The following is a 16,268-nucleotide window of genomic DNA, read 5'->3' as shown; positions in this document are numbered from 1 at the left end:
CTTTGGGGAGGGAGGGCAACCAGAGCCAGGGATGACAAATGGAAATAAATAAAACGAGAGCAGAGCTCTGTCAGGACCTGAGTGTGATTAACTCAACTCTCCTCACCTGAGATCTGATCAGGGAAAAGAGCATCTCTTCACTTCCATAGTGTCTTCCAGGAAACAAGGTAGGTCTTTGCCCTCCCTGTCCGGGACCTCAGCAGTCCCTGCTCAGGGTCGCAGCGCAAGGCTGGGGCGCTTCCTTCTACCACACCAAGTACAGTGGATGGTGAGGGGACAGACCCCCAGGGGACACCATGCACTTTGGAGCTTGGCTCCTGGCTGGGCATGATTGGACCTCTGTGTGCATATCTGTTGGGTGAACTAAATGAATGGAGAATGGAATTTAGGATTGTTAAAGTTTTATTAGTCTGGTTTTTACAGACACTATGAGTCTTGAAAATTGTCTTCTTTGGAATATGGTGCCAATGCAGCGCCTTTGCCTTCACGCTCCTGCTCTGTGTGTCTCAGGGGCACCTTGAATAATGACGGGGATGTTGTGGGGTGCAGAGAGAACCCCTGAAGGAACTGCTCTGGGAAAGAAGAGCAGGGTTTTGGGGAGCATGTGGGCAGGTGATATTCTGTAATATCGGCTATGGTCTGCTCTGTATGGTCTCCTGGATCCAGGTTTGGTACTTGCACAGGTTGGTATAGACGCCGGGGTAACCAGGCTGGGCACAGTTCTCCATCCCCCAGGACACGAGGCCCTGGAGCTCTCCTCTGCACACCAGGGGTCCCCCGGAGTCACCCTGAGGGGGAGAGACAGAGATGGAGACATCCACAGACAGATGACCAGAGCCGTGGGCATGGAGAACCCGAGAGGCAAAGATGGGATGGGGGTGGGCTGAGACCCCTGGGCAGGGGCTCTGGAGATCTCAGCCCCTGGGCGTTGGGGTCACGGGTTCCCACTCTGTCTCTGTCCCTTGGGCCCCTCTTCATCTTAGCTCTGTCTCTAGAAAACTATGTGTGTGTTTCCACATCCCCTGTCTCTGGAGCCATTGCTCAGGGATGGATTAAGATCTCTAGAGGACCTGAGCCCGGCTTTCCAGGTACCCGTATGTGATGATGGCAATGAGAGTGGTGATCAGAGCTCTGTGCTCTTCCCATGGACTATCTCATCTCATTCCACCGACTAAGACCTGCTACCCCCATGGGACAGATGAGAAAACTGAGGTCCAATACCCAAGGGCGAACAGCGTGGAGGCAGCCTGGCTATTACAACCTCTCTCGTTCTCTGTGTGTGTGGAGGGGTGGGGCTCCCCTGATCGTCATGTTCCTGCGGTCCTTTTGTACCTAAGTCCCTGCTCCAAACAATCCCCCTGCCCATGCTTTCCCTGGGCCTCACCTGACAAGAGTCCTTCCCACCTTGGGGGACCCCTGCACAGACCATGCCAGCAGTGATGGCTCCAGAATAGGCCGACTGACACTCCTGATCCGAGGAGATGCTGATGTTCACGCATTGCAGAAAGTTAGGGAACCTGGCTGCAGGGGCACTGAGGGGTTACAATGGAGTCTACCCTCCAACAAGACCCAGGATCCCGGCCCCGGCCCCTCCTCCCTCAGACCCAGGATCCAGACCCCCGGCCCCTCCTCCCTCAGACCCAGGATCCAGGCCCCCAGCCCCTCCCCCCTCAGACCCAGGATCCAGGCCCCCAGCCCCTCCTCCCTCAGACCCAGGATCCAGGCCTCCAGCCCCTCCCCCCTCAGACCCAGGATCCAGGCCCCCGGCCCCTCCTCCCTCAGACCCAGGATCCAGGCCCCCAGCCCCTCCCCCCTCAGACCCAGGGGTCCAGGCCCCCGGCCCCTCCTCCCTCAGACCCAGGATCCAGACCCCAGGCCCTCCCCCTTCAGACGCAGGGGTCCAGGCCCCTAGCCCTTCCTCCCTCAGACACAGGACTCAGACTCTCTTTCCTGATGCAGGACTCTCACCTGTGGGACTGGATATTGTGCCCCAGCCCGACACAAGGCAGGGAGTCCCTGCGCTGGCACAGGAGCTGGCCATGGTGATGGGCTTCACTGCCCTCCACAGTCGAGCAGGCCGCTCCAGCTGCAGCAGCATCAGGTCGTTTTCGATGGTCCGGGGGTTGTACTGGGGGTGTGGCACCTGGCGGACCACACGCAGCACCTGCTGTGTGCCCTCCCAAATCCTCAGGTTGTGCTTGCCCAGGGCTACTCGAAGGATCCTGGCCCACGACCCCCGAGAGTAGCGCTGCTCAGGATCTGACCTGGAGACCTCTCCCCACCCTCCAGCGATGCTCCCTTCCCTGGTGATGAGTTTTCCTCAAGTCTAACCCTCCCTCTAACTGCAGGCTGAGTGTTTCCTGGCATCCTGTACACTCTCCCCCAGCCTGGGCTTTCTCTCTGGACCCAATCTTACCATTCTCCCCTTCCCCTTGTGGGCTGCACTTTGCCTTCTGACTTGGGTATAAGGTGATGGTTGGTTGAGAACGGCCCTGGCTCTGTCCTAGGGTCTGCACCTGGATCAATACTCTGAGTTCTAAGTGAGACTCTGGGCTGTGGCTCTAGGCTCTAGATCAGAATTGATATTCTGGAGTATCCATTCCAGTTACTCTATTGCTTCAGGGAGGCTCCATTCCAGTTCTAGCCTGGCCTTTGGACTCTAAACATCCTGCACTTTTGACTCTAAGCTAGGCGCTGTGTTCTAGATTGAATCTGGATGATAGCATACTTCTAGATGCCGGTGTGAGCTCCAGTTTCTAGGTTGAGTTCTGGGTTCTTGATTAAGCTCTGGTTTATGACCTGGGTTGTAGACAACGGTTTGAGCTCTGTGCTCCAGCTGGGCTCAGGGCTCTAAACACTGGTCTGCATTCTTGATTCTAGGTTGGGTTCTGTCTTAGATCAAATTACAGGTGATAGCCTGGGCTCTAGGTTCTAGACTCTGGTCTGAGCCCTTGACCTCAGGCCAGGCCCTGGGTTCTAGATGGAGCTCCAGGTTATGGTCAGGATCCCATGTTCTAGATGTTGGTTTCCATTCTAGACTCTGGGCCCTAGGTTCTACACTGAACTTTAGTTTTTGGCATTAGATCTGGTTTATGGGCACTGGATGAGCTTTTATCTGGACTTTGACTTCTAGTCTGGGGTCTGAGGTCCAGGTTTCAGTCTAGAATCTGAGAAGGGCTCTGGGTTCGATATGAAGCTTTAGATCATGGTCTTCATTCTGGGATGTAGATGGCGGGTTGAGGTCTGGGTTCTAGGCTGCTCAGAGAGGAGCTGTAGACTAGACTCTGGATTAAATGCTGGATCTAGAACAAGCTTCAGCTTCTGTCTTTATCTTATGCTCTGAGCTGTAAGCAGGTTTCTGGATTTATGGCTGGACTGTGGGTTCTGAACCTGACTCTGGATTCCAGGCAGTGTTCTGAGGGGGGTCCTGAATTTCTGAAGGTAGACTGTGTGCAGAATTCAACCACTACTCTGGAACAGACTCCTAATCTTAGTCTCTATGTAGAGCTTGGCCTCTGGATGGATCTCAGGTTATGTGTTAGATTCTAGATTCTGTGTGGGACTCTAAGCTTGTGTATGGGTTCTAAATGGTTGATCTGCTTTTAGAATCTAAACTGAGTTCAAGATTTATGGCTGGGTTCCATGTTCTGAGCCGGGTCTGTTGTTCTAAGCTCTTATCTAGACCCCAAACCAGGGTCCAGCTACTACACTGGGTTCTACACAGGGCTAGACTCTGGAATTCACTTGGCAGAAGAATAAAGAGGGGGTCACTCACGGACGGGCACAGTGAGCAGCAGTGATGACCCATTGGTCGGACAGCAGGGACCCTCCACAGAGAAAACTACGGCAGGGACCTGCCAGTAGGGCTGCCTGCCATGGTTGGGAGTTCCGGATGCATCTGTAGCCACCAATTATCTTGTTCCCTTGGTTCTGTGCCATGGCTAGGAGAAGGCAAGGGTGAGGTGGAGTGGGGAAAGTGGATGAACAAATGCTCACCATCTACCCTCAACTCTCTAGGACATCTGGAATCCACAAATCCCCCCTTTTTTGCCTAATCCTTAAACCACCCACTTTATCTACCCCACTCTGTATGAGATATGCCCAACACTGCCCCCATTATTGTCCCAACATAACTAGGGAGTTTTCTGACACCGCCTCATGCCCAGGCACCTCCATAGTATCTATTATTGGATCCCAGGGCCACCTCATCCAGGGTCCTGGTACAGTTACTATGCTTGACTCTGCTTTTCCATGAATACTTTCTGTCATCACTTTTCACAATACAGCACAATTCCAGCCAGTAATCCTCCAACACCTTCAGGGAGCTCCCTGTCCCTTCCGCAAACTTCTCACTCAATGTGACCCCCCAGGATCCACGATCTCTCCCCACACCCACTCTGCATGCCACACCAACCTCCCTGCCAGGACCTCACCACCCCACCGTCATTCCCACCATCATTTCTGGCAACACGTTTTCTTTCCCGTATTAGTTCTTCCCTAACACAATCAAGAAGTGTCCTGCTGTCCTTTCTAATAAGACCCAGTCAAGACCTGATAGTTCTGCTCAATTCCTCTTTTATTTCTCCCCACCTCCTACCACCCCCTGGACCCTGCAATCTCCTAATACCTCCACAACTTAGAACTTAGGCGCCCCCTCCAGCACGCTCCTCAGCCATGGTCCCCAGACGACTCCCTGCCCCTTCTCACCAGGTCATCTGTGAGCACATCGGGTCCCCAGGACCCTTCCCCATCTCTTCTCAGAGTCCAGGCCCCACTGCTCTCTTACCTACAGCCAAGATCTGAAGTGCTGTCAGCAGGAGGAACATTCTGAGGGTCGGGAGCTGGATTCTGGCCAATGCAGAGAGAAAGTGAGGGTTAAGGAAGCTGCGAGAGACCCAGAAGTTATAGGTCAGAGGCAGAGAGAGCGTCTTAGATGGAGACTAAGACCCTTAGGGACATGGATGAGGGACAGAATAGAGGCCAGAGACCAGGAGGGCAGGGTCCGGGGGCTCCTTGGTGGCTGGAGAGAGGATGCTGAGAAGGGTTCAGGTCCTGCCTTGATGTCTCCTGTCTGGAGGAGTGGGGAAGATGTCTTGCTTCCTTGTCACTCACGGAGGCCTTTTATCTCTGGTCTGAGTAGATGGCGCTTCTCCTCCACCCTTCTGACTTTTTTTTTTTTTTTTTTAATTGCCTACGACCCATTCCAGGATCCATGTCCCATCTCTTCCCTCTCTCTTCTCACCAGAGAAGTAGTCACAATTGTTAATGAGAACCTGCCTGCCTGGTAGGTGAAGGTGTTGTAATCTGGAAGGAATCCAGGGAGGGGGACCCCAGGGCTGGGTGGACGGGGTGGGGGTGGGAGAGGGTCTGAGAGAGGGAGGGACAGAGGCGGAGAGAGGGGCTGCCATGGGAGGAGAGAGAGTCTAGGAAATGTGAGAGAAGTAGCATATGAAGGTAGAGAGGCAGAGAAAGAGTAAGAGAAATACAGGCCAGAGAGAGAAGAGTCAGAGGCAGAGAGAATTTAGGGAGGTGGAGAAAGAGCAGGAGGTGAATACAGGTGGGGAAGGGAGGCAGATAGAAAAAGACAAAACAGATGGGGCAGGGCACAGGGACAGACATTCATGGAGAGGTGAGTGTGGAAAAGTGAGAGACAGAAACAGAAAAACAGAGGGAAGAAGGGAAGGCAGAATAGAAACACAGAGAAAGAGAAAAAAGTGGAGAGAGAGGAAAGAGGCAGAGGCACCCCAACTCCAAACGCACAGAATAATAGCGGTGATGAGGAAAGGAGGCCAAGAGATGACAAGTAAGGAAGTGGTGATACGGGGAACAGTGCGGCGGAGATGCAGGCCCAGGCAGAGGACAATGGGGAGATGGACGGAGAGGGGACACAGAGGACACACAGCCGCAGAGGAAGAGAGAAGGGGGTGGGGGCGGGAGCCGGCAGGAGACTGGAGATGCTGGAGGCAACTGGTGCCAGGTGGTCCTGTCTCCTAGGCTTTCTCACTTTGTGGTCCTCACAGTCCTGAAAGGTGGGGGAGCAAGGGCCCCGGCAGGGAGTGAGGGCGGGGGCTCAGGGCAGAACTTGTGCCCCCCAACTCAGGCTCTGCAGAGAGGTCAGGGGAGAGTGGGATACAGGGACCCAGAGAGAGGGGGACAGGGACCCAGAGAGAGGAGGACAGGGACCCAGAGAAGGGGGACAGGGACCCAGAGAGAGGGGGACAGAGACCCGGAGAGAAGGGGACCAGGAGTTAGAGAGAGGGGGACAGCGACCCAGAGAGAGGGGGACAGAGACCCAGGGAGAGGGGGACAGGGACCCAGAGAAGGGGGACAGGGACCCAGGGAGAGGGGGACAGGGACCCAGAGAGAGGAGGACAGGGACCCAGAGAGAGGGGGACAGGGACCCAGAGAGAGGGGGACCAGGAGTTAGAGAGAGGGGGACAGGGACCCAGAGAGAGGAGGGCAGGGACCCAGAGAAGGGGGACAGGGACCCAGAGAAGGGGACAGGGACCCAGAGAGAGCAGGAGAGACAGAGTGATGAGGTGGGGAGCGGTTCCAGGCAGACAGAGGAGGGCCTGGGTTTGGTGGACTCATCCTAACTTTGCGCAGGGCTCGCTGGCCTCAGCCCCTCCCCCAGCCTCTTAAATTCCCTAATGACTGCATCTGTCTCTGGGCTTGGGCAGCCCATCTGGACCATCATGCAGCGACTCAGGAGGCCACGTCTCTGCGCTCTCCCTCCCTCACCAACCCCGGCGCTTGCTGCCAAACCACTTTCCTCCCCTTTCCCCCTGGGCTGGTCTCTACCCCTAGGGAGTCCCTCTGTGCCTCTGAATCCACATGCCCACCTAGCCCCCTGTGCGTGTCTGTTTCCCGTGAACTGGCTCTGCTGAGGGGCGTCGCTGCTTTGAACTGAAGGTCTTGGCTCAGGCCCTGGTAAACCAGAAAGGCGAGATGACAGAAACAGAAACCCCTCTAAAGGCGTGGGGTGGCGCAGGCAGCCGCTCTGTGAGCGTTCAGTTCTGCATCTTGATGCCATTGTGGTAACGCGGATCTACACTTGGGATAAAATTACACAGAAACACACGTGCACATACGTGCACAGGCAAATATATGCGCGTAAACAATGAACACCGAATGAGACCTGTAGTCTGGTCAGTAGCATGGTACCCTCGTCAATTTCCCGACTCTGATTTTGGACTGCAGTTATCTGAGCTGTCACGACTGGGGGAAGCTGGGGGAAGGGTATTGGGACTCTGTACTCTCTGTGCAACTTCCTGTGAGTCTATCATTTCAAAATAAAGAATTAACAACAAAGCAAATTCCTGGTAAGTGCAAGCCCTGCCCCCCTCCATTTGAGCAGAAGGCTGTGATTTGGGGGACTCATGGGGACCCTCTGCTGAGCTAGAAGGCCTAGGTAACCCTGAGATCTCCCTCTTCCTAGAAAGAGCACTTGGCTTAAGCAGAAGGCCCTGGCAAACCCCAGGGAGTGCTCAGTTAACTGCCTTATCCTCCCCGTCCCAGCCCCCAGTTCCCTCAGGGTCACTGCCAGGCTATTCATTCCCCTCCCGTCAGACTCCACTCTGGGCTGCCTTGCTCCCTACTCCACCCGCCACAGTACTGTTTGCCATGACAGGGGTCCTCAAAAAATATTTGATGATGAATGAATGAAGGAACATATCGCCACAGTCCTTGCCTTCAAGAAACTCACGTCTGGCAGGAAAGGCCTAAGAGGCAACAGGAAACTCAGGCTGGTGTGATGTGTGCTCTAATGGGGGTGTGGGGTGGTGTGGGGTGGGGTGGCAGTGTTGAAGAGCCTGATGAAGCCCCAGGGGCGGGGACAGTGTTTCCAGAGGGCGGTCTGTCTAAGCTGGGTACTGCGGCTCAATATTATAAAACAACCTAAATGGGAAAAGAATTTGAAAATACATGTATATGTATAACTGGGTCACTTTGCTGTACACCTTAAACTAACATAACATTTTTTTTGTTGTTTGTTTGTTTTAAACATCTTTATTGGAGTATAATTGCTTTACAATGGTGTGTTAGTTTCTGCTTTATAACAAAGTAAATCAGTTATACATATACGTATATCCCCGTATCTCTTCCCTCTTGCATCTCCCTCCCTCCCACCCTCCCTATCCCACCCCTCTAGGTGGTCACAAAGCACCCAGCTGACCTCCCTGTGCTATGCGGCTGCTTCCCACTAGCTATCTGTTTTACATTTGGTCCATGCCACTCTCTCACTTTGTCCCAGCTTACCCTTCCCCCTCCCCCTGTCCTCAAGTCCATTCTCTAGTAGGTCTGCATCTTTATTCCCATCCTGCCCCTAGGTTCTTCATGACCTTTTTTTTTTAGATTCCATATATATGTGTTAGCTTACGGTATTTGTTTTTCTCTTTCTGACTTACTTCACTCTGTATGACAGACTCTAGGTCCATCCACCTCACTACAAATAACTCAATTTCATTTCTTTTTATGGCTGAGTAATATTCCATTGTATATATGTGCCACATCTTCTTTATCCATTCATCTGTCGATGGACACTTAGGTTGCTTCCATGTCCTGGCTACTGTAAATAGAGCTGCAATGAACATTGTAATACAACACTTTTAATCAACTATATTCCAATACAAAATTAAAAGTTAAAAAAAAAAGAATTTCCAACTTTAAATTGTCAAAAAACAAAACCAAAAACAAAACCCACACGTCTACTGAGGTCTTGGTTCAGCCAGGTGCTGTGTTATGTTCTTCTTTCTGCTTTTTTTTTAATGTTCAAAACTTTTTTAAAAATAAAATTTTTTACTGTGGTGAAGTATAATACATACATAATATAATAAATACATAAATATAATAAATACATAACATAAAGCTTACCATTTAAAACAAATTTATTTATTTATTTATTTATTTTTGGCTGTGTTGGGCCTTCATTGATGTGCTCGGGCTTTTCTCTAGTTGCAGTGAGCAGGGGCTACTCTCCGTTGCGGTGCACGGTCTTCTCATTGCAGTGGCTTCTCTTGTTGCAGAGCATGGGCTCTAGGCACGTGGGCTTCAGTAGTTGTGGCCCACGGGCTCTAGAACGCAGGCTCAGTAGTTGTGGAGCACAGGCTTAGTTGCTCCGCGGCATGTGGGATCTTCCGGGATCAGGGATCATACCCGTGTCCCTTGCATTGGCAGGTAGATTCTTAATCACTGCGCCACCAGGGAAGCCCCTTAAAACATTTTTAAATGGCATGAAGCACATTCACTTGGTTGTGCCACCATCACCATCCGACTCCAAACCCTTTTCATCTTCCCCAACTGCAACTCTGTCCCCGTGAAATACGGGCTTCCCATCCTCCCTCCCCCAGGCCCTGGTAACCTTCATCCTACTTTCTGTCTCTATGAATTTGACTACTCTAGGTATTTCATATAAGTGCCATCATGTAGTAATTGTGTGATTATGTTTTGTGTGTCTGGCTTATTTCCCTGAGCGTAATATTCTCAAGGTTCATGTCAGAAGGACAGAATTTCCTTCCTTTTTTTAATACTTTGTTTTACTGCATCATGCGGTATGCAGAACCTTATTTTCCGGACCAGGGATCGAACCTGCACCCTCTACAGTGGAAGCGCAGATTCTTAACCACTGGACCACCAGGGAAGTCTCAAGAATTTCCTTCCTTTTTAAGGCTGGATCATACAACACCGTATGGATACGCCACAATTTGTTTATCCAGGTAACTTCTTTATGTGGGTTAGCTTCTTTCATTCCTCCTTCCCTCCCTCCCTTCCTCTCTCCCTTTCTCCCTATCCTTCCTTCCATTCAACAAATATTTCTTGAGCACCTACTAGGTATCAGGCATGGTTGTAAGTGCTGAGGATATAGCAGTAAACAAAATAGACGGAGATCCCTACCCTCTTGATGCTTCCATTGTGGAAGGAAAGGCAACCAAGCAAAAGAAAGTTAAATAAATACAATGTACACGATTACAAGTTATGAGTGCTAAGAAGAATAAGAAAGCAGGGAGGAGGTCAGTGTCCGGGGAAGGCCTGATTGAGGGGATCTTTGAGCAAAGACCTGCAGATTGTCAGGGATACTGGGGGAAGACTGTTCCAGACAGAGAGAGCAGCACGTGCAAAGGCCCTGAGGTGGAAGGAGGTCTGATGTGTCTGGGGACCAGTGAGGAGGCCAGTGTGGCTGGTGCAGCATGAGCCAGGGAAGAAAATAGAAGGAAATGAGGGTGGTGAGGTCGTGGAAAGTCCAGGCTCCATGGGCTAGGGACTATCTTGGGCCCATTTTACAGTCTGAGAAACGGAGGCTGGGGGAAGGGGGAAGTGGCTTGTCCAAGGTCATCCAGCTGGTAAGCGCAGGAGGAAGCGTACAAACTCCTGGACTCTCTGAATCCTCTCTATGCTCTTCCGAGGTGATCTGAGCCTCAGTTCCATCTGAGCACTAATTTGTGTGTCCAACACTGTTTTAACACATTTTTCGTAAGTTAACTCATCCAACCCTTCCCAGGGTCTGGTGAGAAAGGTACACTTATTATTCTCCACGTGCAGAAGGAGAAGTGGAGACGCCCATCCAAGGTTACACAAAGCTGAGTGGTGGCACCATGATACAGACCCAGGCAGAGAGCTCTTAACAACCTCAGGGATGCCCGAAAACAAAGGTGTGCATGGTGCAACTGCCCAGCCGAGTGGTGGGTTTAGCCCCAGACCAAAGGAAAGACACCTCTTCCCCTGCTCAGGAAGGAAGAAGGAAAGGGTGGGGGAGTTTGCACGTGGGGTGTGGGTCGGGTGGCCAGAAGTGGAGGGAGGGCTGGGCCAGGGAGACTAGGAGGCCCAGGCCAACTCATCTCAACGGGCACCTGGTTGGGGAGGTGAGGATGGCAAGCAGGTTCCCAGGTGAGGTTGGTGATCAGGAATTTAAAGAGGCGTCCTCTGAGCAGCTGGATGATTTTGTTTTGTTTTCCTCCAGCAAAGGACAGTGGGAGGGGATGTGGTAAAGGGGCGGAGGGTAGGGGTAAAGGAAGTGCAGAAGGAAGGGCCTTGGTGGAGGGAGGGCTGCACAAAGAGGGTCAGGGTGTCTTTGAGGTGGAAGAACAGGTATGACAGAGCTCTGGATGCATGGGAGGCTGTGGTCAGGGAGTGGGATGTGGGATTTTGTGATTTTAGAGGTGGAGCTCTTCTGATGGATGTAGGGGCCAGGGTGTACCTGTGGGAATGGGTGATGGGGGAGGTGGTCTGCGGCCACCTGGAGGCTGAGGGACTGTGAAGCCAGGGGGTCCTCTCTCCTGGGGGTTCCTGGGGGCTCCTGACTCCCTGTCAGCAAATGCCTGTCTCTATCTCCATTTATAATACAAATCTGGCAGGTTGTCAAGGACTTTCCATACATTATCACATTTAATCCTCACAAGAGCTTTATGAGGTTAGGGTTAGGGTTAGGGTTAGTACCCCATTAGAGATGAGGAAACCAGGTCTCAGGCAGAAGTCACTTGTGCAAATGGCATTTGCCGGGATTGGAACCTGGGTCCTCTGGCTGTTAAATGCCATGCCATTCTGCCTCCAAATCTGTCTCCATGCCATCGAGGGCGGGGAGTTCTCTGCTGGATCCTCGTCTTCTGGAACAGCCCCAGTGTCTGAGAGTTTGTGCAAAGAATGTTTCTGGTGTGTGCAAATGGACCCTCACCTTGGGAATTTCCTGGCGGTCCAGTGGTTAGGACTCCACCCTTCCACTGCAGGGGGCATGGGTTCGATCCCTGGTCAGGGAACTAAGATCCCGCAGGCTGCGAAAACAAAAAAAACAAACAAACAAAAAAAACCCAAAACAAAACAAACAAAAAACCAACGGACCCTCACCTGTGTCTTCTGTCCCCCAGCAGCTCTTGGTTGGCAATTTCTCTAGTACCTCCTAAGTGTCACGTCTTGCTTAATTCCCCCATTGGCCCTGTGAGGTGCACACAATCACACCCATTCTACAGATGCGGAAACGGAGAGAAATGAGGCCAATTGCCCAACAAGCAAGTGGTGGAGCTTGGACTGGAACCCCAGTGCATCTGACTCCATGCTCCTCTGCTGCTGATTTCATGTGTCTCTTTGATTACCCAGACTCTCTCTGGGTAATCTCTTAGATGGCTCTGAGTCAGCACCTGAACCTGCTACATGGCAGGCAGCTTCTGCATACACACCTGGGTGTCCCTGATGCCCCGTCAACAGCCAGCGAACATCTCTGCCCCACCTCCCTCCCTCTCCATCATCAATCTCTTATTTCCCTTTGTTGGTGGTGCCACCATCCTCTCCCCAGTTGCTTCTGTCAAAAGCTGGGAGTGGTCCTTCATCCCTCCCTCACTCCCACTTCCTACTTGGGCAATTCATGTCACCTTAGTGCCAAAATAGACACTGAATCCACCCACTTACTTCCTCTCACTCACCCTTGTCCAAGCTACCCTTATGTCTCACCTGGACAGGTGCAAGAGCATCCAAGCTAGTCTCCCTGCTTCCACATTCAACCCCGTTCCCACCTCCCCCCACTCCTACCCCACACTAAGTTCATTCTCCACTTGGCAGCCAATGTGTTCTTAAAATATAAAAGAGTATCATATTAAACGCTGCTTAAAGCCCACCTATGATTTCCCACTGCAATTGTAATAAAGCCTAAACACCTCCAAGGCACTCTGTGTCTGCCTTTATGTCTGCCTCTCCAGCCTCACCATTCCGTCCTGCACTGTGCCTCAAACACCCAGGACTTCCTTGACTTTCTTGACATGGTAGGTGCCTTCCCACCTCAGGGCCTGTCTTTTTGCTGTTCCCTCTGCCTGGGACACGCGTCCCATCACTCTCCCCTTGATCACCTTCTCTAGAGAAGACGTTCCCTCTGCCTGGGACACACGTCCCATCACTCTCCCCTTGATCACCTTCTCTAGAGTAGACATTCCCTTCTAGTTTCTATCTCAGCCCCTTGTTGGTTTCCTTTCTATGCCTCCTTTCAATCTATAACTGCTTTATGTGTTTGCTTCCTTTTTTATTGTTGTTGTTGTTTTTTCTCTATGGCATTTATCACCATTGGATGTCCCTCATGTTTTATTTATCTCCTTTTCTGTGTAGTCTATCTCCCACAACTTGAGTGCCATCTCTGACAGGGCAGGGGGTTTTGCCTGCTTTCTTGGCTTCTGTTCCCTGGCACATAGTAGGTGCTCAGTAAACATGTATGGAATGAAGAAACATTTCTCTCACTCAGACTGAGGCTTCATGAGGGCAGGGACCTTGTCTAAGGTGTTCACTGCTGAATCCCTGGAGCCCACTCTGGTACCTGGCATGTGCAGGGTCTCTATGAAAACAGGCTGAATGAGAGTGAGATTATTGAGAGCCTTCCTCTCCCCAGAATCTCTGCACCCAACACCTCTACATCTTCAGATCTGACAGGAATCTCTAATTACCCAGGCCTGGGAGAGCACACACAGGGGGAAGATGGAGAAGCCCATCTTTCTGAGATTAGGTTCCAAATCCTTGCATGGAAGAAGGCTTCTGACTCCAGGGGATGGTACCTTAAGGCGTGGGGATTCCTGCCTCATCAGTCCTGGTCCTTTCACAGACATTCGATAAGTATAAAGGACCCCTTGTGTTTAGGTAAGGGCTGCCTTCACCAAGGCCCATGGGCTCCCAGACAGAGAGCCCACTGAGGGCAGGGGCTGGGGCTGACCCAGCTCTGTTTCCCCAGTGCCCCATGCAGGGCCTGGCTCCTGGGAGGTGCCAGCAAATGTTGGCTTCGTGAATAAAGGGATGTTCCTTATCACTCCTTTGCTCAAAAATCTCGTGACCTCCGCCTCAGCCAAAGCCCTGCTCCATGATGACTAGGCTTGCTTCTTGCCTGGGCAACACCCGTGCCCCACCCTCCTTGTTTACCATGACTTTCTCCCTCAGAAAGACTCTCCCGTGTTCACCACGGCCGTCTGCCTAAGTGGCAAACATCTTTATTTTTGTTCAGCCTGTCTAGGAGAGGTTTCTCTTGTATTTACAGTTTTGGGGGTTTAGGCAGGAGCTCTTAACACTTACAAAGCACACCCTAGAGTTTAGTAGGATTTCCAGACTTCTTAAATAGCCCTCATCTCTGTTCCCACCGTTCCCACCCCCTTATGGTTTTGGCTTCTCCCTGGCCTCCTGGCCTTTAAGTCCCCCTCCTCCATCCCCACCCCACAGTCCTCCTAGACACAGACCCAGAAGGCTCTTTCTGACACCCGGGGCGAGGCCTGTCTGCTCTAAACCCTTCCTGGTGCCCCATCACCCCAGCGGGAAATCTGTCTTGTGCAATGGCATTCTGACCCTCTTGGGGGTGGGGTGGGGGGACGCTGGCCACCCTCACCAGCTCCTACCCAGGCGTCCTGCACCAGAAGCAACCATTCCGCCCGGTTCACAGTGTGTCCTTCCCTGCAGGCCTTTCCACCTGCTGTTCTCTGGGCCGCAGGTGCACTTGTCCTCCTCCACCCTTTTCCCCGTGCTCATTCTTACTCATCTTCTGGGGCCTTGTTTAAACACTACCTCCTTCAGAAAGCGTTCTATGACGCCCCACGCTAAGTTGGTCGCCCCGCCTCTGGGCTCCCCTGTGCCCTTACTAACCCCCGCCGTGACACGTATCCCTTTGGGTCTTGATTTGCCAGTGTCGGTCCGTGCCGCCTCCCCCATCAGACAGAGAGCCCACTGAAGGCAGGGACTGGGGCTGACCCAGCTCTGTTTCCCCAGTGCCCCGTGCAGGGCCTGGCTCCTGAGAGGTGCCAGCAAATGTTGGCTTCATGAATAAAGGGATGGTCCTTATCTCTCCTCTGCTACAAAATCTCCATGGCTTCCGCCTCAAAATCACAGCTGCGTCCGTGCAGTCTGGCCCCTCTTACCTCTCTCCTCCACTTACCCGCTCCACCACTCGCCTGCCTCCCTTGGCGTGTGCACACGCTGTTCCCTGGCCAGCATCGCCCTTCCCACAAATCTGCAGAGCCCATGCCTCACCTTGTGTGGGTCTCTGCTCAAATGTCAACTTCTCCTCGAGGGCTGCCCTATCCACCCTACTTAAATGTGTGGCATGCTTCCCATCCTCCGATTAATCCATGTATCACCATCTGACACACTACATATTCTACTTATTTTCCTCCTTTTTGGGCCTCTCCCACGAGGGCAGGTTTTTGTTTTCCTCATTGCAGTCACAAATTGAGTGCTCAATAAGTATTTGCAGAATGAATGAATGAATGAATGTACACATGGATCTTGAGGTCATGGAAGGTTTCCAGTGTTCACAGGGGACCTTCAGGTTTCTGCCAGACTGTGTCTCTCGCCCTTGGAGGCTGGCTCAGGTCAGGGGGACCGGTGGGGAGGTGGGAGGAGAGTGCAAAGCTCCCCAGCCAGGCAGCAGAAAGAAAGACTTTGCTCTTCAGGCAATGGCCACCCGATGCAAGGTGTGGTCACAGTGATCCCCCTGTGGTTGGAGCTGAGAACAGCATTTTCCTCAGCTCCCACTTGAGGCCCTCTTGTCACGTTTGCCACAGAACTGTGGTTGAATCTGAATAGAGACGGGCTGTTAAGTGTAACATACACACCGGATTTTGAAAACTTAGTACCAAAAAAAGGTAAAATATCCTCAAGGTTTTAATTAATTTATTTATTTTTGGCTGTGTTGGGTCTTCGTTGCTGGGCGCGGGCTCTCTCTGGTCTACTCTTCCTTGTGGTGCGCGGGCTTCTCATTTCTGTGGCTTCTCTTGTTGCGGAGCACCGGTTCTAGGCGCGTGGGCTTCAGCAGTTGTAGTTCGGAGGCTCTAGAGCGCAGGCTCAGTAGCTGTGGCACACAGACTTACTTGCTCCGCGGCATGTGGGAGCTTTCCAGACCAGGGATAAAACCGTGTCCCCTGCATTGGCAGGCGGATTCTTAACCACTGAGCCACCAGGAAGTCCCATCCTCAAGGTCTTAAAATATTGATTACATGTTAAAATAGTAATATTTTGGATGTCGTGGGTCAAATAAAATACATTAAAATTTCCCCTCCCCCCCTTAAAAATTATGGCTACTCGTAATTTTGAAATTACACATATGGCTCACATTATATTCCTATTGGATAGTGCTACTCTAAACCACAAGAGAAATCTAACCAACCACCCACCTCCTGGTGTGAAGGTGTGAAGGTGTAACGGGAGAAACTCGGTTACAGAAAAGTCCCTTGCCCCAAACCACAGGGTGAATCAGTGGCTGACCTGCAACAAGGGCCCAGGTCCTCTTGCTTCCAGCAGGCGGCATAGCAAAAAGGTTCAAGAGC

The 16,268-nt window shown here is 52.0% G+C and overlaps 1 protein-coding gene across 1 annotated transcript; it reads right to left on the bottom strand.

Moving 5' to 3' along the window:
* Window positions 1-632: 632 nt before the first annotated feature.
* KLK14 (kallikrein related peptidase 14) lies at window positions 633-4,826 on the bottom strand. Its single transcript, XM_060083091.1, has 5 exons — window positions 4,787-4,826; window positions 3,776-3,941; window positions 1,969-2,222; window positions 1,385-1,521; window positions 633-788 (listed from the first exon to the last, which is right to left on the bottom strand). Exons 1-5 carry the CDS (start codon window positions 4,824-4,826, stop codon window positions 633-635), a joined length of 753 nt encoding a protein of 250 aa, XP_059939074.1.
* Window positions 4,827-16,268: the final 11,442 nt, after the last annotated feature.

This window comes from Mesoplodon densirostris, chromosome 19, assembly GCF_025265405.1.
Source record: "Mesoplodon densirostris isolate mMesDen1 chromosome 19, mMesDen1 primary haplotype, whole genome shotgun sequence".
NCBI lineage: Eukaryota > Metazoa > Chordata > Mammalia > Artiodactyla > Ziphiidae > Mesoplodon > Mesoplodon densirostris.
The sequence above is the reverse complement of the archived record's forward strand: the minus strand, read 5'-3'. Positions and strand labels throughout refer to the sequence as shown.